Source organism: Procambarus clarkii, chromosome 4 (genome assembly GCF_040958095.1).
Source record: "Procambarus clarkii isolate CNS0578487 chromosome 4, FALCON_Pclarkii_2.0, whole genome shotgun sequence".
In the NCBI taxonomy this organism is placed as follows: Eukaryota; Metazoa; Arthropoda; class Malacostraca; order Decapoda; family Cambaridae; genus Procambarus; species Procambarus clarkii.
Genome location: NC_091153.1, coordinates 23,151,824 through 23,179,789, shown reverse-complemented (window position 1 = coordinate 23,179,789; position 27,966 = coordinate 23,151,824). Strand labels below are relative to the sequence as shown.

The window sequence follows — 27,966 nt, the reverse complement described above, 5'->3', positions numbered from 1 at the left end:
AGAAACTGTGGTGTAGAGGCTGAAGGCGGACACTGCCGTGAGCGAGAACTAACAGTGTGGTCCGCCAGGGGTGACCAGCAACTTACACAGGCCAGGGAGGAGAGGCCAGAGCTACCCTCTGCTCTGGGGAGATGGGGTCCGGAAGAGGGAAGGCCTAGAGGGCTAGAGGTTCTCTTAGGCCTCTTAACTAACCAAGAAGCAAATAGCGAGGGGGAAGGGGAGGAAATACTCTGTAGATGTACATACGAATAATTGGTAGAGAGGAGAGAGAGAGAGAGAGAGAAAGCAGAGAAAACAATAAAGGATATATATTTTTTGATTGTTTACCTTGCCCAAGCGGCAGGATAGGGGGAAGGAGATAAATAGGTTCTTGGGATGGGTTTAAGGACAGGATAGGGAAGAGGGGAGACACGCTGGGTCTAAGGAGAACAATGGGTAGTTAAGGGAGATGATATGTCTTAGTTACGATCAAATGACTTTAATGAATGCGATCGAATTTCGGGCCAATTAATGCACTATGGAATTTGCACTAAAGCCTATAAGCTTCAATAGGGCCAATTGCCAACATAAAGGAGTTATGGCCCTTTGAACACAGGCAAACTAATCGTGTTGACTTTAGTGCAAACATTTACACGAATGTAATCGGATTATAATCAAATTTCGCGAAATGAACTGAATCCAACACATGAAAGACGGGTTTACGGTGTGGGGGTTTTGACGTGCAAATGGAACGGCTGAGATTATGTCCAGTACATGGGAGGCCCATCTGTCACACTGTCTGTTGTCTGTCACAGAACGAGGCTCCCTCCGTCCCACTGTTTGTTGCCTGTCACAAGACGAGGCTTCCTCCGTCACCCTGTCTGTTGTCTGTCACAGGACGAGGCTTCATCAGTCACACTATTTGTTGTCTGTCACAAGACGAGGCTTCGTTCGTCACCCTGTCTGTTGTCTGTCACAGGACGAGGCTTCATCAGTCACACTGTCTGCTGTCTGTCACAAGACGAGGCTCCCTCCGTCACCCTGCCTGCTGTCTGTCCCAGAAAATGGCTCCTTTCGTTAACGAGTTCATTATTTAAACATTTGTTTTATCCAAAGCTTGCACTTGTCATTTTAATGTCATGTACCTTCAGTAATTATGTCCTGACTTTACTGTTAAACAGTATTGATTGACTTGGATAACGGCAGGAGATGTTGACCTCTATGTTGACTGTACCCCCTGCCCCTTCCACTGGTGGTTGGCTCTACCCACTGCCCCTTCCACTGGTGGCTGGCTGTACCCCCTGCCCCTTCCACTGGTGGCTGGCTGTACCCCCTGCCCCTTCCACTGGTGACTGGCTGTACCCCCTGCCCCTTCCACTGGTGGCTGGCTGTACCCCCTGCCCCTTCCACTGGTGGCTGGCTGTACCCGCCCTGCCCCTTCCACTAGTGACTGGCTGTACCCCCTGCCCCTTCCACTGGTGGCTGGCTGTACCCCCTGCCCCTTCCACTGGTGGCTGGCTGTACCCCCTGCCCCTTCCACTAGTAGCTGGCTGTACCCTCCCTTATTGCCCTTTCCAAAGCACAACACAGCATCATAACAGTGGAGTGTTGTGGGGGAGACGTAGGGTAGAGAACAAGAATTGAGAGTGGAGGGAGAGATAATGGGAGGGGATGAACAGAGGGAATTAGGAGGGGTGAGGGATTAATGTGGGGTGGGCAGAGGGGGGACGAATGGAGGAGGAGGAGGAGGAGGAAGGGAGAGCAAATGAAGACAGCAGGGAGGGGGAGCAGGGGACGATAGCGACCACCCAACTTTTATATAAATTAGTGTACCCTTGGTGAGGTGTGACGTGTCCAGTGTGTTGTGGGGGTCTATGTGTGTACACCCGTGACTTATGGTTCTGGAGCGGGAGCCTTGCTCTCAGAGGAGCCAACGCCCTGATCCTGGTTCATCTCTCAAAGTAATTTTACATTAACAAGGGAACCTAGCTACCTTGCAGTGTTAATAATTATATTCAGTCTTGTTGATTATTTTTTTGTTAATTCTAGATACTAAACTAGTCTATTAACAATGTTTCATAATGTAAATATATGATGACATCCATGACGTCACGGAGTCGATGACGTCACGGAGTCTCCCATTTTCCATCCTGAAGGGATTACAGACTAAGGGAGACTGTGTTATGTGTGTGTGTGTGTGTGTCGGATTCCCGACAGTTGGTGTCAGGTGTGTATCAGTGTCAGGTGTTGTCGGTGTCAGGTGTGTGTCGGTGTCAGGTGTGTGTCTGTCAGGTGTGTGCCAGTGTCAGGTGTGTGTCGGTGTCAGGTGTGTGTCTGTCAGGTGTGTGCCAGTGTCAGGTGTGTGTCGGTGTCAGGTGTGTGTCGGTGTCAGGTGTGTGTTGGTGTCCGGTGTGTGTCAGTGTCAGGTGTGTGTCGGTGTCAGGTGTGTGTTGGTGTCAGGTGTGTGTCGGTGTCAGTTGTGTGTCGGTGTCAGGTGTTTTTACCTAGTTGTACTCGCCTAGTTGTACTCACCTAGTTGTGTTTGCGGGGGTTGAGCTTTGGCTCTTTGGTCCCGCCTCTCAACTGTCAATCAACTGGGGTACAGATTCCTGAGCCTATTGGGCTCTATCATATCTACATTTGGAACTGTGTATGGAGTCAGCCTCCACCACAACACTACTTAATGCATTCCATCTGTTAACTACTCTGACACTGAAAAAAATTCTTTCTAACGTCTCTGTGGCTCATCTGGGTACTAAGTTTCCACCTGTGTCTCCTTGTTCGTGTTCCACCCGCGCTAAAGAGTTTGTCTTTGTCCACCCTGTCAATTCTCCTGAGAATTTTGTAGGTGGTTATCATGTCTCCCCTTACTCTTCTCTTTTCCAGGGTTGTGAGGTTCAGCTCCCTTAGCCTTTCCTCGTAGCTCAATCCTCTCAGTTCCGGGACGAGCCTGGTGGCATACCTCTGAATCTTCTCTAACTTCGTCTTGTGTTTAACTAGGTATGGACTCCAAGCTGGAGCTGCATACTCCAGGATTGGTCTTACATAAGTGGTATACAGGGTCGGAACGATTCCTTACACAAGTTTCTAAAGGCAGTTCTTATATTGGCCAGTCTAGCATATGCCGCTGATGATATCCTTTTGATGTGGACGTCTGTGGACAGGTTCGGTGTGATATCGACCCCCAGATCTTTCTCTCTATTTGAGTCTTTTAGGATTTCACCTCCCAGATGGTACCTTGTGATCAGCCTCCTGCTCCCTTCACCTAATTTCATTACTTTACGCTTTCCTGAGTTGAACTTTAGCAGCCATTTTCTAGACCATTCCTCCAGCTTGTCCAGGTCGTCCTGTAGTCTCTATCTTCATTTGTTTTGATTCTTCTCATAATTTTTGCATCGTTAGCAAACATTGAGAGGGATGAGTCTATGCCCTCTGGAAGGTCGTTTACATATACTAGAAACAGGTGTCAGGTGTGTGTCAGTGTCAGGTGTGTGTCGGTGTCAGGTGTGCCTCATGTAGTGGGACTCCTTGCTTTTGTGACACATGTGTCTCGCATTAGCTCGTTTGTCTGGCGTAGGTCGACTGGCTGGTGGCACTGGTCTAGGGCGTGCTGGTGGCACTGGTCTAGGGCGTGCTGGTGGCACTGGTCTAGGGCGTGCTGGTGGCACTGGTCTAGGGCGTGCTGGTGGCACTGGTCTAGGGCGTGCTGGTGGCACTGGTCTAGGGCGTGCTGGTGGCACTGGTCTAGGGCGTGCTGGTGGCACTGGTCTAGGGCGTGCTGGTGGCACTGGTCTAGGGCGTGCTGGTGGCACTGGTCAAGGGCGTGCTGTTGGCACTGGTCTAGGGCGTGCTGGTGGCACTGGTCTAGGGCGTGCTGGTGGCACTGGTCTAGGGCGTGCTGGTGGCACTGGTCGAGGGCGTGCTGGTGGCACTGGTCTAGGGCGTGCTGGTGGCACTGGTCTAGGGCGTGCTGGTGACACTGGTCGAGGGCGTGCTGGTGGCACTGGTCTAGGGCGTGCTGGTGGCACTGGTCGAGGGCGTGCTGGTGGCACTGGTCTAGGGCGTGCTGGTGGCACTGGTCTAGGGCGTGCTGGTGGCACTGGTCGAGAGCGTGCTGGTGGCACTGGTCGAGGGCGTGCTGGTGGCACTGGTCTAGGGCGTGCTGGTGGCACTGGTCGAGGGCGTGCTGGTGGCACTGGTCTAGGGCGTGCTGGTGGCACTGGTCTAGGGCGTGCTGGTGGCACTGGTCGAGGGCGTGCTGGTGGCACTGGTCTAGGGCGTGCTGGTGGCACTGGTCGAGGGCGTGCTGGTGGCACTGGTCTAGGGCGTGCTGGTGGCACTGGTCGAGGGCGTGCTGGTGGCACTGGTCTAGGGCGTGCTGGTGGCACTGGTCAAGGGCGTGCTGGTGGCACTGGTCGAGGGCGTGCTGTTGGCACTGGTCAAGGGCGTGCTGGTGGCACTGGTCGAGGGCGTGCTGGTGGCACTGGTCTAGGGCGTGCTGGTGGCACTGGTCAAGGGCGTGCTGGTGGCACTGGTCGAGGGCGTGCTGGTGGCACTGGTCGAGGGCGTGCTGGTGGCACTGGTCGAGGGCGTGCTGGTGGCACTGGTCGACACTGAGGGTGTGGGGTGACTACTCTGTCTATTTGTGACCCCTATCAGGTAGGGGTCTGACCTCGCACGTGATTGGTCGTCGGAAACTCATTTACAATATGATTGGTTTGTCGGGGGAGTAATAAGAGAAGGTGATTGGGTCACTGGAGTGTAATCACCTGTCTCTGATAGGATCACAAATAATGGGTGTGTATGTAACTGTATTTGGCCAGAGAGACTAGAGCATGGCAGTGATTGATTAAGATGAGACGTGGTTAACTTCGCCAAGATGAGGTTAACTGGTCTAGGGTGTAGATGACTTAGTCAAGATGGGGTTAACTAGTCTAGTGTGTGGCTGACTTATCTAAGATGAGGTTAACTGGACTAGGGTGTGGTTGACTTAGTCAAGATGAGGTTAATTGGACTAGGGTGTGGTTGACTTAGCCAAGATGAGGTTAACTGGACTAGGGTGTGGTTGACTTAGTCAAGATGAGGTTAACTGGTCTAGGGTGTGGTTGACTTAGTCAAGATGTGCTTGACTGGTAGAGGTCCTGAATGAGTTACAACTACGGGCTCACCATCGCCCGTGCTACTTGGAACTTTTTGTTCCAGGTATCGAATCTTAAACCACAACATCGTGAATGAGTTAGCCAAGCCTGTGAGGATGCCACTAGGAGCAGAGATGCAGAACACTGGTAACAATGGCTACATGATTTACAGAGATGCAGTTTAATGCAGTTGTGGGGTTCTGGGCATAAGTAATGCTAACATATACAAGATATCAACTGAGCAACATTGAAGGGACTAAATTTGATTGCGATAAATGTATCGCAAACACTCACGACTCCGAATGCTTGCGAGTCATCATTAGTACTTATCTTAAATTCTTAAAGACATAAATTCGTTAATGCTTGAAATAAGGCGAGTGACACCTGGATGGATGTCTGGATGAGCTTGTCATGGAACAACAATGTCATCCGTCATCCTCATCAGGGGCCAGATTCACGAAGTAGTTACGCAGGTACTTACGAACGTATTCATGTTTCCTCAATCTTTGACGGCTTTGGTTACATTTATTAAACAGTTTACAAGCACGAAAACTTCCTAATCAACTGTTGTTATTGTTATAAACAGCCTCCTGGTGCTTCGGAGCTCATTAACTGTTTAACAATTATAAAAAAAGCCGTCAAAGATTGAGAAAAGATGGACAGGTTCGTAAGTGCTTGCGTAACTGCTTCGTGAATCTGGCCCCTGGCCTTAATTAACCCCATTGATATGATGTAGTTTAATGAGTGACAAGATGCTATGGAATGGACTTTAATGGTCTTGAGAGAGTGTAGAGAAGAATGGTAGGAGTAGCATTATCACCCTCCCTTACGAAGAGAGATTAGTTTACCCTCCTTGCAGGCAAAGAGTAAGGGGGGAAGTAAGTGAAGTATACAAATGATTGTATGGATAGAACAAGGGTATACCAGCAGGGTGTGAAATATGCTAATATGAAACAATAGAAACAAATTGGGTAAGTTTAGATTCAGAAAAAAGATAAATATTTTGTTAGCTCCTTTGGCTTTACACTTTACAGTGTTTAAGCTTCAGTTCTTGGGCCCCGACTTTAATCTTAGGTTGACTTACATTACATTGTTGAAATATAATATACATAGTTTTTTATATCGGGAGGAGGGTCCTCCCAGTACACTCACTCTCGGGCCTCCCAGTACACTCACTCTGGTAGCCTTGTTCACTCTTGGACCTCTCAGTACACACACTCTGGGGTCGCCCAGTACACACAATCTGGTAGCTTGTCCACTCTTGGACCTCTCAGTACACACATTCTGGGGCCTCCCAGTACACACTCTAGTAGCCTGTCCACTCTTGGACCTCTCAGTACACACACTCTGGGACCTCCCAGTACACACTCACTCTGGTAGCTTGTCCACTCTTGGACCTCTCAGTACACACATTCTGGGGCCTCCCAGTACACACTCTGGTAGCTTGTCCACTCTTGGACCTCTCAGTACACACACTCTGGGGCCTCCCAGTACACACTCACTCTGATAGCATGTCCACTCTTGGACCTCTCAGTACACACATTCTGGGGCCTCCCAGTACACACTCTGGTAGCTTGTCCACTCTTGGACCTCTCAGTACACACACTCTGGGGCCGCCCAGTACACACACTCTGGTAGCTTGTCCACTCTGGGGCCGCCCAGTACACACACTCTGGTAGCTTGTCCACTCTGGGGCCTCCCAGTACACACACTCTGGTAGCCTTGTTCACGCTGGGGCCTTCCAGTACACACACTCTGGGGCGTCCCGGTACACACACTCTGGGGCCCTCCTAGTATACTCACTCTGGGGCCTCCCAGTATACTCACTCTGGGGCCTCCCAGTATACTCACTCTGGGACCTCCCAGTACACACACTCTGGGGCCTCCCAGTACACTCACTCTGGGGCCTCCCCGTACACACACTCTGGGGCCGCCCAGTATACTCACTCTGGGTCCTCCCAGTACACACACTTTGGTAGCTTGTCCACTCTGGGTCCTCCCAGTACACACAATCTGGTAGCGTGTCCACTCTTGGACCTCCCAGTACACACACTCTGGGGCCGTCCAGTACACACACTCTGGGGCCGTCCAGTACACACACTCTGGTAGCTTGTCCACTCTGGGGCCTCCCAGTACACACATTCTGGAAGCTTGTCCACTCTGGAACCTCCCAGTACACACACTCTGGGGTCCTCCCAGTACACACACTCTGGGGTCCTCCCAGTGCACACACTCTGGGATCCTCCCAGTACACTCTGGGACCCTCCCAGTACACTCTGGGCCCTCCCAGTACACACACTCTGGGCCCTCCCAGTACACACACTTTGGGCCCTCCCAGTACACACACTCTGGGCCCGCCCAGTACACACTCTCTGGGCCCTCCCAGTACACATACTCTGGGGACTTCTAGTACACACATTCTGGGACCTCCCAGTACACACACTCGAGGGCCTCCCAGTACACACATTCTGGGGCCTCCCAGTACATACACTCTGGGCTCTACCAGTACACACACTCTGGGGCCTCCCAGTACACGCTCTCTGGGGCCTCCCAGTACACACACTCTGGGGCCTCCCAGTACACACACTCTGGGGCCTCCCAGTACACACACTCTGGGGCCTCCAAGGACACACACTCTGGGGCCTCCCAGTACACACACACTCTGGTAGCTTGTCCACTCTGGGTCCTCCCAGTACACACACTCTGGGTCCTCCCAGTACACACACTCTGGGTCCTACCAGTACACACGCTCTGGGGCCTCCCAGTACACACACTCTGGGTCCTACCAGTACACACTCTTTGGGTCCTCCCAGTAGACACACTCTGGGGCCTCCCAGTATGTGGGAACCGACCTGTGAGATTTATATTTATTTAATTTATATGAATTTATATAGAATTTATATTGACGTTAATTTATATATTTCGATAGCAATTGGTATGATGATAAGTGGACTGTATTTCTGCAATAATCTCACAAATCGATCCTCTACACATTAGGGGGGGGGGTTATATTGAATTTATATATATGCAGCCAATCAAACTACAGTATTAGACTACATACATTGAAGAGGTTCCTTATCTTATTGTACAGCAGGCCTTAGTCCACCAGGTATAACCAGGAGGTAGACACCAAATTATCCTCTTTGAGGTAGCTTCCATCACCCAGTAACTGGTACACAAAGCATGCTTCCTCGTCTTGACCTGTCAAAAGGGTGCTAGCTATAAAGCCAGAATCCTAATATATGACAGCTATATCAGAGAAAACACTGTACAAGGAACCATAAAGACCTAGGCTTAATTACCTTGTTTGAGTCGATCATTCGTGTTCTAACCGGTAAGCCCTATCTACTGACATTAATGGCCAAAAATGATTAGATAAACGGGTTTCGGAAAGACACTTCCCTTGTATTTGTTGACAGCGTGTTGATGATGGCAGATCACTACTCTGATCTTCCATAACACTTCGTCCAAGAGAATTTATAGGAGCCGTAATTCGCTCCACGACTCTGTGGTCTTAAACAATAACAATGACCGACCACTCCCTCCTCACTGACGCTACTGGCCTACATTGTCCAGATGACAGTAAGTGATAGAAGGGTCACATTTACTCTATTTTGATATTGATAATTAAGTTAATTTATATGAGATGTTTTTATGATGGTAAAGTCCAAAGACTAATGTATTTAAGAATAATTCCCACCATAATTGGTGGTGAATTTATAATAGTATGTGGTAATGATATCCCGTTTTCTATAGACGGAAATTCCACTACAAGTTACATTTTCTATGGGTTAACTTGTTTATACAACACAGCAATATTATCTGCCTGAATGATATTATTAAATGGTGTCGGATTTTCCGACATAATTCCCCTGGGGGCTGCTCACGGGTCGAAGTCCTATTTAGAACAGACGAACACCGATACTCCTCCTTCGGATTATTAGATTAATTTGATGTTAGTAGTTAGTAATCACACATTTGTGCGTCTGTTCGTACAGGACGGATGTCCCATACTAGAGTTGCAGAGGTTAGAAGTCTAATGCGATTTCATTTCCCTGTTAACTCTTGAAAGGCTAAAATTCAAGCCTAATTACATATTATTTAACCCAGAAGACTGAATGTGATGAAGTACTACAGTCAAGTATGATTCAGGGACTGCAGTGAGATCAGTGACATTCGATATAACTTGAAGTTTGTTCAGGTAACTGGTCACTGATATATAAACACTGAGGCCCATGGAATACATCTTGATTAAATAATAAATGTATCAAATCAGTCATCAGATTTATTGGTGTTTAATTTAGTTAATTGATTCAGAAGATTGAATAGTTCATCATTAAAGTAAAGTATGGTTCTGAGACTGCAGTGGGTTCAGTGACATTGGTTGCAGTGACTTGTAGCTGTTTAGGCTACTGTTCACTGATTTACCACTGAGGCCTCATGAACTCATCTTCGGCTTTAAATGATGATACTAACATCAACCTTTGTTGGTATAGTCAGCTGTAATCTCCTTAGTATAATGCTACTGAAAAAATATAATCAGCTGACAAATTTAGATTTCTACTAGTATTGTTTATCTGCAGGCATAGGTCTCCTCAGGCTTGATACTGGGCCTGAGAGTAATTTACCTCCTGCAGAATTTAACATGGTTATGCCCTGATATTTAGTAGGGCTACCAATGAATCGATGGCAATAGTCTGTCCCTACAAGGAGACCGAAGTCGGTGAGGTGATCAGACTTAATATTATCTGCCAATTTTATTCCTCTATTTCTCAGGAATTTGGCTGTTGCTCTCAGACCTTGAACTTGTAGGTCTACTGGTATTTTGTCCACCACAATGGCTTGTACTCTACAGACGTATCTGCCTAAACGTACTGATGGTTGTACCACCTGGTAGACTTGAGGTCCTGCATCTGTTACAAACCCTGAGATATTGAATGACATCTGGGCTACAGGCCTTAATTGTAGTTCATCTGCCAACTTTTTAGTGACATATGTTCTCTGGGACCCTTGGTCAAACAACCCACGGGTATGGACCTTGGCCCTCTAATTCAGGATGGTAATTTGGGCAGTAGGCAAAGTCGTATTACGTTTAGACTTTGCCGATTGGACACTCTTTGTTTGTTGCACCTTGCAGTACCGTACTGTGGTGGGAATGCTATCCTCCACCTTGGGTCTTGAATACGTTAATTTCGTATATTTGCACAGTGCTGCATGGTGCCTACCTCTTCTACACCTGTTACAGGTGTTGAATTGGGTATCACAATAGTCTATGTTGTGTGACTTGAGACACCTTGAACATCTCCCTAATTCCTGGAGTCGCTTAATACGAGTGTCTATGGTTGGATAATTAGCACAACGGTATGTTGAATGTTTCTTTTTGCAGAACATACATGTCCCCCAGCCTACTGCACGTTTGGAAATTACCGGTTTGGGTGAACTAGTAACAGTAGGCTTGGAGGTTGCTGCTTCATAGTCAGATTTTCTGCAACTTGATGTTAGAGTAATTGACTGATGTTTATTTGGGGAAGTTGTTTTACCCTTTAATTGACTATTATTTTCTATTTCTGAAGGCTTGCATGAGGCTTTAACTTCCTCATTTGCACGTCGTTTGTTTATGATGAAATGCAAACCTTCAATGATGTCCTGTACTGTCAGGATGGTGTTATGTTGATGTGCATATAATTCATCTAGTATATCGCTGGACAATTTTCGTTGAAGGACTACTTTGGTCATCCATTCACTAGTAGTTATATCAACCTTAAGACTGAATGTTCTTAGTAGTGACTCAAACTCCATGCTGAAGGATTGTAATGAGTCAGCAGTCTGATCAGGTTGAGGTAAATCCAGCAATTGTAGTACTAGATGTATGACAGTTTTCTCATTGCCAGCATTATTCCTAGGAGGCTGGACTGGGAAATTAGTGCTGTCGCTATTTTCATTTACATTTTCTACTACTGGTTCAGCTTCACCTCTAGCTTGGAGGCATGTTAACTTAGTAGCCTCAGGTATTGGGTTTTCAGAATCCACAGAGACTGTGGATAAATTGTTTGAGAACTGCTTAATTTCTGGTGGTATAATATTGGGTGAAGCTGTAGTGGGTGAAGCTTTACTGGGTGAAGCTTTATTCTTGTTGATTAAAGGATCTAATCTGGCTTGACATTTATTCTCAAAAAGATCCAGATCATCCATAACATTATCTACTTTATTTGATGTACATGCTAATTGTTTTGATTCAATTATCCTGTGTAAGTGCTCCAACCTGGCTTGAGTTTCTTCTTCATATTGTGCTAGGTCAGACAGGAATGGTTCCACATCTTCAACTACTATGTCGTCATCGTCGTGGACCGGATTTTGGTAAGATTTCCTATTTGCTTTCAATATATGCAGTTGGGTTTGAATCTGTAATAGTGGTATTTTCAACCGACGATAATTAATTACAGGCTCATATAACAACTGTTCATATTGGTCGAGATCTCTTGTCAGTTGACGTTTACTTGCTATTAAAGCACGCTTTGCTTTCTGTGGATTAGTCATGGTGACTTGTTAATTGGGCACCACTGGCTCATAAATTGTGAGCAAGTACTAATGGTAGCCTAGGAAAAAATTTCTGCAATCACTAGGCTGTAATCCTACCTCTACTAGAGGTTAGCACTTAAAATTAATACACATTATATATATATATATATATATATATATACAATCATACACACTAATGATTTGAGTGATAAACCAGTGTCATGGAAGTACCTTTAGGTTAGCTCTTCTATTTCACCCTAGGATGGTATAGACACTAATTAATCACTCAAAGGTGTAATGATCATAAGTAAATTATTATATATACACAATTCAACTCGAGATGATAAAAATTACACCCAAAATAGGGTCTGCACCATTCATTAATGGTGTTAGGTTGTTTAATATAGTACCACTAGACTATGGTAATAATGGGACTAGTATGAACAATAAATAGTTCAACTAGTCAATGGTAATATCCTACCCTGTTGTGGGTTGGCAATTAGTAAATATTATGTTGTGAACACTAGGCAATATATTAAATAATTCTCTATTTTGGAGAAATAATATACACAATTATTGATAATAGCCTCTATGAAACTTCTAATATTATCAAGAAGTATTAAATATTATTAGTGACCTCGCGAAATAAACTCCACAAAATTCGTAAATAATCTCTCGCGAAATTTAACACCACGAAATCCGTGAACAATCTCGCGAAGACACAGCCACTAATTTGGCTGGCTTCAATATTAGCGCTGTCATTTCACGGAATAACACGCCACCAAATTTGTGGGTGACCATATGAAACTGCTGATGAGGCTGAAATGAACTGAGGGGGGCTCCTGAGCTCGCACGAGGCAACGCCGCCGTCTTTGACTGCTGGCTTTGTATAAATCACACTGCACTAGTATATTTAATGAATCCACTGGTTAACTGGTTCATCCGGTACTAAGATGACCAAATAATCTGTCATTCGACTCGAAGATGACCAATAATGTGGGTTCATAGGACCATTAATCTGTCATCCGGTTCGAAGATGACCAAATAATGTGGGAACCGACCTGTGAGATTTATATTTATTTAATTTATATGAATTTATATAGAATTTATATTTACGTTAATTTATATATTTCGATAGCAATTGGTATGATGATAAGTGGACTGTATTTCTGCAATAATCTCACAAATCGATCCTCTACACATTAGGGGGGGGGGTTTATATTGAATTTATATATATATGCAGCCAATCAAACTACAGTATTAGACTACATACATTGAAGAGGTTCCTTATCTTATTGTACAGCAGGCCTTAGTCCACCAGGTATAACCAGGAGGTAGACACCAAATTATCCTCTTTGAGATAGCTTCCATCACCCAGTAACTGGTACACAAAGCATGCTTCCTCGTCTTGACCTGTCAAAAGGGCGCTAGCTGTGAAGCCAGAATCCTAATATATGACAGCTGTATCAGAGAAAACACTGTACAAGGAAGCATAAAGACCTAGGCTTAATTACCTTGTTTGAGTCGATCATTCATGTTCTAACCGGTAAGCCCTATCTACTGACATTAATGGCCAAAAATGATTAGATAAACGGGTTTCGGAAAGACACTTCCCTTGTATTTGTTGACAGCGTGTTGATGATGGCAGATCACTACTCTGATCTTCCATAACACTTCGTCTAAGAGAATTTATAGGAGCCGTAATTCGCTCCACGACTCTGTGGTCTTAAACAATAACAATGACCGACCACTCCCTCCTCACTGACGCTACTGGCCTACATTGTCCAGATGACAGTAAGTGATAGAAGGGTCACATTTACTCTATTTTGATATTGATAATTAAGTTAATTTATATGAGATGTTTTTATGATGGTAAAGTCCAAAGACTAATGTATTTAAGAATAATTCCCACCATAATAGGTGGTGAATTTATAATAGTATGTGGTAATGATATCCCGTTTTCTATAGACGGAAATTCCACTACAAGTTACATTTTCTATGGGTTAACTTGTTTATAAAACACAGCAATATTATCAGCCTGTATGATATTATTAAATGGTGTCGGATTTTCCGACACAGTAGACACACTTTGGGGCCTCCCAGTACACACACTCTGGGGTCCTCCCAGTACACACACTCTGGGGTCCTCCCAGTACACACACTCTGGGTCCTCCCAGTACACACACTCTGGGGCCTCCCAGTACACACACTCTTGGGCCTCTCAGTACACATACTCTGGGGTCCTCCCAGTACACACACTCTGGGGCCCTCCCAGTACATACACTCTGGGGCCTCCCAGTATACACACTCTGGGGTCCTCCCAGTACACACACTCTGGGGCCTCCCAGTACACACACTCTGGAGCCTCCCAGTACACACGTTCTGGGGTCCTCCCAGTACGCATACTCTGGGGCCCTCCCAGTACTCACACTCTTGGGCCTCCCAGTACACACACTCTGGGGCCTCCCAGTACACACACACTCTGGGGTCCTCCCAGTACACACACTCTGGGGCCTCCCAGTACACACACTCTGTGTCCTCTCAGTACACACACTCTGGGGCCTCCCAGTACACACATTCTGGGTCCTCCCAGTACACACACTCTGGGGTCCTCCCAGTACGCAAACTCTTGGGCCTCCCCGTACACACACTCTGGGGCCTCCCAGTACACACACTCTGTGGTCCTCCCAGTACACACACTCTGGGGTCTCCCAGTACACACACTCTGGGGCCTCCCAGTACACACACTCTGGGGCCTCCCAGTACACACACTCTGGGGCTTCCCAATACACACACTCAGGGGCCTCCCGGTACACACACTCTGGGTCCTGCCAGTACACACACGCTGGGCCCTCCCAGTACACACACTCTGAGGCCTCCCAGTACACACACTCTGGGGTCCTCGCAGTACACACACTCTGGGTCCTCCCAGTACACACACTCTGGGGCCTCCCAGTACACACACTCTGGGTCTTCCCAGTACACACACTCAGGGGCCTCCCGGTACACACACTCTGGGTCCTGCCAGTACACACACGCTGGGCCCTCCCAGTACACACACTCTGAGGCCTCCCAGTACACACACTCTGGGGCCTCCCAGTACATACACTCTGGTAGCCTTGTCCACTCTGTTTACACTCAGGAGTATTTGGTAGATCACAATTGCGGCGGAACGGAAGGGAAGAGGGGAAAGGGAGGAGGGGAAGGGAAGAGGGGAAGGGAGGAGGGGAAGGGAAGAGGGGGAAGGGAGGAGGGGAAGGGAAGAGGGGAAGGGAAGAGTGGAAGGGAAGAGGGGAAGGGAAGAGGGGAAGGGAAGAGGGGAAGGGAAGAGTGGAAGGGAAGAGGGGAAGGGAAGAGGGGAAGGGAGGAGGGGAAGGGAAGAGGGGGAAGGGAAGAGGGGAAAGGAAGAGGGAAAGGGAGGAGGGGAAGGGAAGAGGGGATGGAAGAGGGGAAGGGAAGAGGGGAAGGGAAGAGGGGGAAGGGAAGAGGGGAAGGGAAGAGGGGTGATGTGGGGAGAGGAGTGGAATGGAGGTGTGGGGGAAGAAGGTAAGGAAACTATCAAGAGAAAGCGCCAAGTCATTACGGCTATAGATCCTTTGGAAGGGTTCAGAATAAAGATTGGGGATGGAACGGGGGATAAGGGGGATTGGAAGGGGGGGAGAGACGGACTATCCCGTACACCGCCGGTTGTATTAGTATTGTATTTGTGAACATTAGTATGAAAAACGTAGGATAGTTTAGGGGTAATAAGGCCGCCACTGAACTAACACATAAACGCTCTCCCTGACCCAGGCTGTGGGTGTAGAAGGGAGAAGTGTACTCACCTATTTGTGCTTGCGGGGGTTGAGCTCTGGCTCTTTGGTCCCGCCTCTCAACTGTCAATCAAGTGTGTTCTGTTACAGGTGAGAATGTGAGGGACTCCCGTTAAACGTTGTGTATGCTAGTTAGCATTGTAACTGTGTGGCCACGTCTGTGGTAGGAAAAAATAACGTGTAAAGGGTTCCTATGAGGTACAGAAGACTTTCGTATTCCACATGATATAAGTTATATTAGAATGCACCAGCGACATATAATATAGTGGGGTGTGGGGAGGGGGGGGGGGAGTGTGCATCCCGGTGTAAATGTTCACTTAAGTGTGTTGGGGAGCGAGGGTCCGGCCAGAGGAGACGAAGCGGGCAAACTGCTCCATTGGAGGGAAGTGGGAACCATCACTGAAGAGAATCACAGCAGCAAAGTGGGAGGTCCAGAACGCTGGTTAGCTCGATGGGCTCACAGGGGGGGGGGGGGGTGAGGGGTAGGAGGATAGGGGGGGGGGGGTCGGGAAACTTACTGGATAGATAGGAAGGTCTACAGAGTCCTGTAGAAGTAGATAGAGGGGGATATGTCCAGATCTTGGCGCCCGAGATCCTGGGGTCTGCTGTTCAAGTGAATGTATTTTTGTCCTGGTCTATTAAGCCACAGATTAGATCAGGATGTTATAACACTGAGAGGTGTACCCCTATTTCTCGGTGTATATAGACTGAGTTTAGGGCAGGTGTAGCTGATGCGGGGCAGGTGTACCTGGTATGGAGCAGGTGTAGCTGGTGTGGGGCAGGTGTAGCTGGTGTGGGGCAGGTGTAGTTGGTGTGGGGCAGGTATAGCTGGTGTGGGGCAGGTGTACCTGGTGTGGATCAGGTGTATCTGGTGTGGGGCAGGTGTAGCTGGTGTGGGGCAGGTGTAGCTGGTTTGGAGCAGGTGGAGCTGGTGTGGGGCAGGTGTAGCTGGTGTGGGGCAGGTGTAGCTGGTGTGGGGCAGGTGTAGCTGGTGTGGGGCAGGTGTAGCTGGTGTGGGGCAGGTGTAGCTGGTGTTGGGCAGGTGTAGCTGGTGTGGGGCAGGTGTAGCTGGTGTGAGGCAGGTGTAGCTGGTGTGGGGCAGGTGTAGCTGGTGTGGGGCAGGTGTAGCTGGTGTGAGGCAGGTGTGGTGTGGGACAGGTGTATCTGGGAGACGAGTACAAGGATGGGGTAGACACTAGGGAGATAGGACTCCCACCCCATCATAGTCACTTTCCTTCGTATTATTTCTTGCACATCTCGTTCCAGTTGGTTTAAATGTCATATATATCCGACCACGTTCAGCAGGCAAACACCTCCCTTAATGAACCCCGGGGTTAACTATACACAAAACGTGTATATAATATATAACTTATATTTAAGAAACATTGTTTTTATTAGTTCTGAAATAGGCCGTTGTGGCCGCCTGGTTGTGTTATAAGAGACGGTTGATTTGTACTTTAAATATGTAAATATTTACATGAATTTGGGGGCTTAGTTCCTGAGCCCATTATGTCTCTATAACCTTTTCTACTACTGCTCACAGGATGCGTATGGGGTGCATAATAAGTGAACTAAACACACACACACACACACACACACAAACGCAAATTGTGGGTGGATATCGTATGTGGCCGCCTGTTGCACGGCGTTGCTAAACTGTTGATGTGATTGGTGATTCACCTCAGACGTTCCAGTGTCCTCTCGTTATATTGATTTGTGTGGTAGACATGATGAGTGGTGAGGGGGCCACTTGAAGAACCTTTATCTCAGTCAATGTGCTAAGACTGCATCCAGTCTTGGGTGTGACACACAGTATCCGCAGCATTAAGATATCTTTGAGTATATTAGCGCATTTGTCAAGGTATATATGTAGCCAGTCGAGGCGAAGACTCACCTGATGGCGTATATGTAGTGGAGCTTGGCGAGGTCGGCGTTACCCAGGTCCTTCTGCAGGTTGGCGAAGTTGTAGTGCATCTTGGCGTTGTGGGGCAGCGTCCTCAGGCCCGCCCTGAGCCGTCAGAGAGTGACACACGCATTACAACCATATGGGAAGACCAGGACCAGGTGAGAACATTGTGATTATGAAGTGAGAATCAAGTACTGTACAGACACGAGAGAGAGAGAGAGAGAGAGAGAGAGAGAGAGAGAGAGAGAGAGAGAGAGAGAGAGAGAGAAAGAGAGGGAAGCGGGAGAAAAGAACAGAACAGAACAGGGAGGCTATAGGGGAAGAGAAGTTAGAGAGAGGGAGAGGCAAGCCAGCTATATGAAAATACATATTATTATACATTACAGTAATTATTTAAATAACAAATAAGATCGAAATCTAATTATATAAAATTGATATAAAAATATATGATTGTGTATAGAAAGGTTATAGTAAATGTGTGATCAGTGAAATCATGACTTTGGAATCCATTTCTAAGTCTCCAACTTAAATTCAAGAGACTATAGGCTCTGTGCAGTGATTGTTGAGCTCTGATGGTGAGCTCAGAAGGTCAGTTCTGATTGTATAGTTAACCAGGAGCTTCTCTTATTATCAGGTATCCACACCATAGACAGTCACTACTAACAAAACAATAGTAGTTAACTACTGTCAGTCGTTAACAAGTCAACCATTCACAGTCAGAGTTGTAGCCAAGCAGGTCGTTTGTGTCATCATTACAAACCACATGCATCCCACAATACTTAGCTTGTCTGTCACCGCTCTTGCCGTCTCTCAAGAGTGTATTCAAGAACATGTCTTGCCACAGATAGCTCTGTCCAGTCTATGATATATTCATAAATACCATACCATATACCATATATTCATTCATACCTCTATGATATATTCACCCGTTTAAGACGGCCGACGATCAAGGATATATGCGGACGTATATATTTCAAAATGGACGTATATGCTTACAGTACCCAAATATTCCATAGAGACATTAGAAAGAACTTTTTTTAGCGTCAGAATAGTTAATAAATGTTGGAGGCAGACTCCATACACATTTTGAGATGTAGATATGAAAGAGCCCAGTAGGCTCAAGAATCTGTACATCAATTGATTGACAGTTGAGAGGCGGGACCAAAGAGCCAGAGCTCAACCCCCTCAAGCACAACTAGGTGAGTTGGTGTGAGGGATGATCCTGAATACTGCGTAACTAGCGTTAATTGGTAATAACTAGTGATATTACTGCTATTAAAACTTGCTATTACACATCCTTATTACACATCTTGTCTTCCCAATGAGTCGATTTTTGTACGGCATCCACCACTCCGTGGAAAATGTGACGTGTTAGTAACAATAAAACCATCGTGATATAAACGTTTTCGATGCATGGGCCTCGATAGATTAGATGGGATGCTTGGGCTTCCCACCTAACTTGCCACAATCCCTTCAGGAATAATCCTAAATCCTTCCCAATCACTAGCAAGACTTACAAGAAGAGCGTTTCCCTGGATTCCCAGTCCCGGTTCCTCTGTAGCGTCCTGCAGGAGGCGGCGACGAGGAGCAGCAGGAGGCAGGGCGCCCTCAGCCGTCCCGCCCGCGAGAGGGCCACGCCCACCAGCATCGCGTAGCCCAGGCTGGAGAAACAAGGACGCAAATTAATTACTCGGGGAGCGAGGGTACGTGTTCAAGTTGTTATTGGCGAGAGGGGAAAGGTGGGAGAAGTTCGTGTGGGGGTCGTTGGCGAATGGGAGGGGGTTAGTCGCTGGCGAGTGTGGGGAGAGGGTGTACACTGGGACTTCGCGGGGCGTGTACACTGGGACCTCGCGGGGCGTGTACACTGGGACCTCGCGGGGCGTGTACACTGGGACCTCGCGGGGCGTGTACACTGGGACCTCGCGGCGCGTGTACACTGGGACCCCGCGGGGGCGTGTACACTGGGACCCCGCGGGGCGTGTACACTGGGACCCCACGGGGCGTGTACACTGGGACCTCGCGGGGGCGTGTACACTGGGACCTCGCGGGGCGTGTACACTGGGACCTCGCGGGGCGTGTACACTGGGACCCCGCGGGGCGTGTACACTGGGACCTCGCGGGGGCGTGTACACTGGGACCCCGCGGGGCGTGTACACTGGGACCTCGCGGGGCGTGTACACTGGGACCTCGCGGGGCGTGTACACTGGGACCCCGCGGGGCGTGTACACTGGGACCTCGCGGGGCGTGTACACTGGGACCCCGCGGGGCGTGTACACTGGGACCCCGCGGGGCGTGTACACTGGGACCCCGCGGGGCGTGTTCACTGGGACCTCGCGGGGCGTGTACACTGGGACCCCGCGGGGCGTGTACACTGGGACCCCGCGGGGCGTGTACACTGGGACCTCGCGGGGCGTGTACACTGGGACCTCGCGGGGCGTGTACACTGGGACCCCGCGGGGCGTGTACACTGGGACCCCGCGGGGCGTGTTCACTGGGACCTCGCGGGGCGTGTACACTGGGACCCCGCGGGGCGTGTACACTGGGACCCCGCGGGGCGTGTACACTGGGACCCCGCGGGGGCGTGTTCACTGGGACCTCGCGGGGCGTGTACACTGGGACCCCACGGGGCGTGTACACTGGGACCCCGCGGGGCGTGTACACTGGGACCCCGCGGGGCGTGTACACTGGGACCCCACGGGGCGTGTACACTGGGACCCCGCGGGGCGTGTACACTGGGACCCCACGGGGCGTGTACACTGGGACCCCGCGGGGCGTGTACACTGGGACCTCGCGGGGCGTGTACACTGGGACCCCGCGGGGCGTGTACACTGGGACCCCGCGGGGCGTGTACACTGGGACCTCGCGGGGCGTGTACACTGGGACCTCGCGGGGCGTGTACACTGGGACCCCGCGGGGCGTGTACACTGGGACCCCGCGGGGCGTGTTCACTGGGACCTCGCGGGGCGTGTACACTGGGACCCCGCGGGGCGTGTACACTGGGACCCCGCGGGGCGTGTACACTGGGACCCCGCGGGGGCGTGTTCACTGGGACCTCGCGGGGCGTGTACACTGGGACCCCACGGGGCGTGTACACTGGGACCCCGCGGGGCGTGTACACTGGGACCCCGCGGGGCGTGTACACTGGGACCCCACGGGGCGTGTACACTGGGACCCCGCGGGGCGTGTACACTGGGACCCCACGGGGCGTGTACACTGGGACCCCGCGGGGCGTGTACACTGGGACCCCGCGGGGCGTGTACACTGGGACCTCGCGGGGCGTGTACACTGGGACCCCGCGGGGCGTGTACACTGGGACCTCGCGGGGCGTGTACACTGGGACCCCGCGGGGCGTGTACACTGAGACTTCGCGGTATGTGGGTCGCGGTTTTCACTTCCTGACTCATCAATTACTTTATATGAATTACAGTCTGACAAATAATATTAAACCAGTACATATGGTTCTGTAATTTTAAGACTTATCAGCCTTCTACTCTCACTTGTCCCCTCACTTGCCTCACACAGAGAATCTCTGGTCTTGTTTACTGCCCGACTCCCCACCACAAACTTATTTACAACCACCTCGACTATTTACGCTCTCGGTAACTAACAATTCTCCTTTCGAATTCACCTGTCATATACAGCCCAATCACTTTCCCAAAAGCGTCCTCATTGATTATCCCCGCTAACTTAGCCAAACTCTTTTCCTCCGCCATTTAGCCAAGCCCTTTCCCACGCTAACTTAGCCAACCTCCTTTCCTATGCCAATTTAGTCAAGTTCCATTTCCCCCTAAACTTTGCAAAGTTCCCTTGGCTAAGGGGGACAATAAGCGTATATTACACTAACATACGTTACCCCTAGACCAATCACTGACTCCCAGGATGCTAGCCACAATAGTGTTCTGACTCCCGGGTTGCTGTTTACTGCTAGGTGAACAGAGATATGAGGCGAAATGAAACGGTGCCCAAAGACTTCCGTTCTGGCGTAAGAACGGAACCCAGACCCTTTCGCCTGCGACCCGACAGCGCTACAAGGCCCACATCTCACCGAATCTTCAAGAAAGCAAAAATAAACAAAAAAATAAACAATAAATTGTCATATTAAAGAGCACATTATACTATTTTTGCCTCGCCAAAGTTATTGTTATCAGACTTATCATCAACCTCACTGTCATCACCATTATTGTCATCACCACCATTGTCATCACCACCATTGTCATCACCACGACTGTCATCAACCTCACTGTCTTCACCACCACTATCACCACCACTGTCATCACCACCATTGTCATCACCACCATTGTCATCAATGTCAGCATCATCAATGCCACTCTTGTCATTATCATATTATATTACTATTTCTAACCTCATGGCCGCAGGCTTGAGCAAAATGAACAAGACGAGAAAGCAACTAGTGTTCGGTACCTAATTTGACTAATACTTTCACTGGAGTCTTCAGACCTGCCGGTACACGGTACCTGGGGCTTTATTACCTCTCGTGTGCTTGAGGATATCCTCATAACGCACCCAAAATTCGCCAGAGCAAGCTACTGATCACATGACCCTGTACGACTAAATATTCTGTGAAATGGGGATTTTTAGCAGCACATAGCTAGTTCTTGACACTATGTAACCCTTCATATAGTTTAGGGGAGCTGCATAAATTTACCTGAATATGTTAATAAAAAATACTTTGACTTTAAATGGGTGAAGATCTTGAGTCTCGGACTCAGGACTCCAACTCTAGTGATTACTGGCTGGACTTCTATACTGGGATCTCTTTACTGGCTGGCTTTCTTTGCTGGGATTTCTTTACTGTAACACATTCACAAAATCTTGAAAGATCTGCCTAGCTACCTTCGAACTTTACGTTCCAGATGGGGCTAAGTTTAGTCATTCAGAACTTTTCAGGTCGTCAATTTCGGGAGCAAAATGTAACTCTAACATGATTCCTCTGAAAGTGGGAATGTTATGAGCCTAAATTTCAATTTAAAAGTTTAAATTAGATTTGTTATTACATTGTTGTTTTACTGTGACGGTCCATAGTGACGGTGTGACGGTCCATAGTGACGGTGTGACGGTCCATAGTGACGGTGTGACGGTCCATAGTGACGGTGTGACGGTCCATAGTGACGGTGTGAAGGTGAACGAATATTGGGAGGTTGGGTTGTGTTGTCTTATTTTACTGTGACGGTCCATAGGCCGGGTGAACAAATATTAGCCGATTTTGTGTTGTTTTTACTGTGAACCAATCGTATTGGCGTTTGCATTTCCATTGGAGACTTTCGGCGCCGTAGAGAGGGGGACCTGCTGCATGGGTAACAGCTTCTCCGCATCAACCTACCATGGCTTTGCGCCCTGGAGAGCTAGGTTACTCCAGACCGACAACCAGGGCGCAACTCCATAGTCTCGTGAGACTGATGGATGCCCACTACTACTGTCATGGTCCATTTAGCAAATACTTTATGAATATATATATATATATCATATATATATATATATATATATATATATATATATATATATATATATATATATATATATATATATATATATATATATATATATAGCACTCAATGATATATTTGAGGCCACCATACGATCCATATTCAGAATAAGGACTTGCCTGAGACGATGTTAAGGACTAATCGCCCTTTCTCTCCTATCCTTAGAGTAGCCCCTTCCCTCCCCTCCACCCCGGCGTTTTCTATCATAAGAGGTTTTGACCAAAGACGCTTATTTTCCCTCAGGAGCCGCTTGTGGCCGCGACGCTGCTGGGTTTGGTCTGGCTTTATCCTGTGTCATAAATTAGCGTAACTTGGTCGTAAGTTGACTAAACTATTGCCTGGGGCGTCTGGGATCTTGAGGGTAATGTTCTTTAAGCGTTAGGCTCTTAAACCTAAGTTCTTAATCTTAAGCTTTTAATCGTTATAAGCGCTTGAGGGCTGGGTGTTAGGGGTCCTGAACGTTATAAGCGCTTGAGGGCTGGGTGCTAGGGGTCCTAAATGTTATAAGCGCTCGAGGGCTGGGTGTTAGGGTCCTAAACGTTATAAGCATTTGAGGGCTGGGTGTTAAGGGTCCTGAACATTATAAGTGCTTGAGGGCTGGGTGTTAGGGGTCCTAAACGTTATAAGCGCTTGAGGGCTGGGTGTTAGGGGTCCTAAACGTTATAAGCACTTGAGGGCTGGGTGTTAGGGGTCCTAAACGTTATAAGCACTTGAGGGCTGGGTGTTAGGGGTCCTAAACGTTATAAGCACTTGAGGGCTGGGTGTTAGGGGTCCTAAACGTTATAAGCACTTGAGGGCTGGGTGTTAGGGGTCCTAAACGTTATAAGCACTTGAGGGCTGGGTGTTAGGGGTCCTAAACGTTATAAGCACTTGAGGGCTGGGTGTTAGGGGTCCTAAACGTTATAAGCACTTGAGGGCTGGGTGTTAGGGGTCCTAAACGTTATAAGCACTTGAGGGCTGGGTGTTAGGAGTCCTAAAAGTTTGGGATTTTTATACATATTTAACTATAATAATTATTTATATTTATTTATAGTTGTAATTGTTAGGTGTTCAACATTAGGGATCTATAAATGTTATCGTATTAAACGTCGATTCATTCGGGTTCAATTAATCATGAGATGTCACTGACTTGAACTTTAAAACTTCCCAAGACTTCAGCAGGAGATTTATTCGAGTGGTTAAGCGTCTATGTTCTTAAACGGTCCGATCTTTGACGCTGTGTTCTTTGACGCTCTGTGTTCTTTGACGCTGTGTTCTTTGACGCTCTGTGTTCTTTGACGCTCTGTGTTCTTTGACGCCCTGTGTTCTTTGACGCTCTGTGTTCTTTGTCGCTCTGTGTTCTTTGACGCTCTGTGTTTTTTGACGCTCTGTGTTCTTTGACGCTCTATGTTCTTTGACGCTCTGTGTTCTTTGACGCCCTGTGTTCTTTGACGCTCTGTGTTCTTTGTCGCTCTGTGTTCTTTGACGCTCTGTGTTCTTTGACGCTCTGTGTTCTTTGACGCTCTGTGTTCTTTGTCGCTCTGTGTTCTTTGACGCCCTGTGTTCTTTGACGCTCTGTGTTCTTTGTCGCTCTGTGTTCTTTGTCGCTCTGTGTTCTTTGACGCTCTGTGTTCTTTGACGCTCTATGTTCTTTGACGCTGTGTTCTTTGACGCTCTGTGTTCTTTGACGCTCTGTGTTCTTTGTCGCTCTGTGTTCTTTGGCGCTCTGTGTTCTTTGTCGCTCTGTGTTCTTTGACGCTCTGTGTTCTTTGACGCTCTGTGTTCTTTGACGCCCTAAGTTCTTTGACGCTCTGTGTTCTTTGACGCTCTATGTTCTTTGACGCTCTGTGTTCTTTGACGCACTGTGTTCTTTCACGCCCTGTGTTCTTTGACGCTCTGTGTTCTTTGACGCCCTGTGTTCTTTGACGCTCTGTGTTCTTTGACGCCCTGTGTTCTTTGACGCTCTGTGTTCTTTGACGCCCTGTGTTCTTTGACGCTCTGTGTTCTTTGACGCCCTATGTTCTTTGACGCTCTGTGTTCTTTGACGCTCTGTGTTCTTTGACGCTCTGTGTTCTTTGACGCACTGTGTTCTTTGACGCCCTGTGTTCTTTGACGCTCTGTGTTCTTTGACGCCCTATGTTCTTTGACGCCCTATGTTCTTTGACGCTCTGTGTTCTTTGACGCCCTATGTTCTTTGACGCCCTATGTTCTTTGACGCTCTGTGTTCTTTGACGCTCTGTGTTCTATGACGCTCTGTGTTCTTTGACGCACTGTGTTCTTTGACGCCCTATGTTCTTTGACGCCCTGTGTTCTTTGACGCTCTGTGTTCTTTGACGCCCTGTGTTCTTTGACACTCTGTGTTCTTTGACGCTCTGTGTTCTTTGACGCACTGTGTTCTTTGACGCTCTGTGTTCTTTGACGCTCTGTGTTCTTTGACGCTCTATGTTCTTTGACGCTCTGTGTTCTTTGACGCTCTGCGTTCTTTGACGCACTGTGTTCTTTGACTCCCTGTGTTCTTTGACGCTCTGTGTTCTTTGACGCCCTATGTTCTTTGACGCTCTGTGTTCTTTGACGCTTTGTGTTCTTTGACGCTCTGTGTTCCTTGACGCTTGTGTTCCTTGACGCTCTGTGTTCTTTGACGCCCTATGTTCTTTGACGCCCTATGTTCTTTGACGCTCTGTGTTCTTTGACGCCCTATGTTCTTTGACGCCCTATGTTCTTTGACGCTCTGTGTTCTTTGACGCCCTGTGTTCTTTGACGCTCTGTGTTCTTTGACGCCCTGTGTTCTTTGACGCTCTGTGTTCTTTGACTCCCTGTGTTCTTTGACGCTCTGTGTTCTTTGACGCCCTATGTTCTTTGACGCTCTGTGTTCTTTGACGCCCTATGTTCTTTGACGCTCTGTGTTCTTTGACGCCCTATGTTCTTTGACGCTCTGTGTTCTTTGACGCCCTATGTTCTTTGACGCTCTGTGTTCTTTGACGCCCTATGTTCTTTGACGCCCTATGTTCTTTGACGCTCTGTGTTCTTTGACGCTCTGTGTTCTATGACGCTCTGTGTTCTTTGACGCACTGTGTTCTTTGACGCCCTATGTTCTTTGACGCCCTGTGTTCTTTGACGCTCTGTGTTCTTTGACGCCCTGTGTTCTTTGACACTCTGTGTTCTTTGACGTTCTGTGTTCTTTGACGCACTGTGTTCTTTGACGCTCTGTGTTCTTTGACGCTCTGTGTTCTTTGACGCTCTATGTTCTTTGACGCTCTGTGTTCTTTGACGCTCTGCGTTCTTTGACGCTCTGTGTTCCTTGACGCTCTGTGTTCTTTGACTCCCTGTGTTCTTTGACGCTCTGTGTTCTTTGACGCCCTATGTTCTTTGACGCTCTGTGTTCTTTGACGCTTTGTGTTCTTTGACGCTCTGTGTTCTTTGACGCCCTATGTTCTTTGACGCTCTGTGTTCTTTGACGCCCTATGTTCTTTGACGCTCTGTGTTCTTTGACGCCCTATGTTCTTTGACGCTCTGTCTTCTTTGACGCCCTATGTTCTTTGACGCCCTATGTTCTTTGACGCTCTGTGTTCTTTGACGCTCTGTGTTCTTTGACGCTCTGTGAGTAGTAGGGTGTACATCTCACAGACGAATTTTTTTTTTTTCTGGAAATTCGTCTGTGAGATGTACAGTCCACAGACGAATTTTTGTTTTTTCTGGAAATTCGTGTGTAGCATGTCGGGGTTTTCAGGTGAATTTGGGGGAGTCACAGATTTGGAATTAGGGAATTCTTATAATGAAAAATAATGTCATACGAGTTTGTTAAAGTTCGTATGAGAAAAATAATTTCCGAGACTTAGAAGTTTGTTAAGGCCTTATGGGACAAATTCAAGTAACGTATGTAGCTCTTTAGGGTTTCCAGGAGAACTCTACGGACATGTTTTACATGTTTTCAACTTACAAATATCGTCTATGTAAGCCATAGTTTTTCAGGTAAATTTCGAAAATCACCTGTGCGGGCCAGGGTTTTCAGGGGCTCGTACATCACACCCCCTCCCTCCCTCCCCCTTACCTCGCAATCTCTCGCGTCACCTTTATTTACCTTACGCCCCGGCCAGCCAGACGTCGCATACAGGTTACCTCTTATCTTATCTTATCTTCTCCATAATATCTGGACCATCCCTCCTCTCTCTCTCTCTCTCTCCTTCTCCATAATATCTGGACCGTCCCTCCTCTCTCTCTCCTCCTATTTCCTTACAACTATTTTCAGAGTTTCAAATAATCATAGAAGTTTATTTATATGTTTATGACCAAATTTGTAAAGGACCATTTTCAGAGAATATTGTCTTAGATGTTTTGTTAAGGAAAACAGACAACTTATCCATAACATTTAGTTTTATATCCATTTACGGCTATTTCATCTGTAAAGACCAAAATTGAACAGAGCCCAGTTTTAAGCTCATATTTCATCAGAGACCATTTTATACCTAAAAATGAACAGAGTCCACTTTGTGAGCAAAATTAGTCAGAGACAGTATTTAGCTCATATTTCATCAGAGTCCAATTTATACCTAAAAATGAACAGAGTCCACTTTGTGAGCAAAATTAGTCAGAGACAGTATTTAGCTCATATTTCATCAGAGTCCAATTTATACCTAAAAATGAACAGAGTCCACTTTGTGAGCAAAATTAGTCAGAGACAGTATTTAGCTCATATTTCATCAGAGTCCAATTTATACCTAAAAATGAACAGAGTCTACTTTGAGAGCAAAATTAGTCAGAGACAGTTTTAAGCTCATATTTCATCAGAGTCCAATTATCAACAGAAATTCGCCAGAGTCTACTTTGAGAGCAAATTTCATCAGTGTCCTGTAATCTGTGAAAATTTGACAGAGTCCATTTTATACCCAATTTTCGTCAGAGTCCAGTTTATGCTCAAATTCGCCAGAGTCTACTTTAATAGCAAAATTCATCAGAGTTCCAGTTTTCTAGCAAATTTCATCAGTGTCCTGTAATCTGTGAAAATTTGACAGAGTCCAGTTCTTGATCGAAATTCATCAGATTCCAGTTTTCTAGCAAAATTCGCCAGAGTCTACTTTGTGCCAAATATTCAGAGTCCAGTTCATGATCAAAATTAATCAGAGTCTAATTAA

The 27,966-nt window shown here is 47.6% G+C and overlaps 1 protein-coding gene across 1 annotated transcript in view; it reads right to left on the bottom strand.

Moving 5' to 3' along the window:
• The window catches only part of LOC123749362 (protein O-mannosyl-transferase TMTC1-like), a 589,924-nt gene that overhangs the window by 90,167 nt on the left and 471,791 nt on the right, over window positions 1-27,966 (bottom strand). Inside the window, 2 exon segments of the mRNA XM_069335441.1 lie at window positions 17,343-17,456; window positions 18,872-19,015. Coding sequence (XP_069191542.1) covers window positions 17,343-17,456; window positions 18,872-19,015 — 258 coding nt within the window.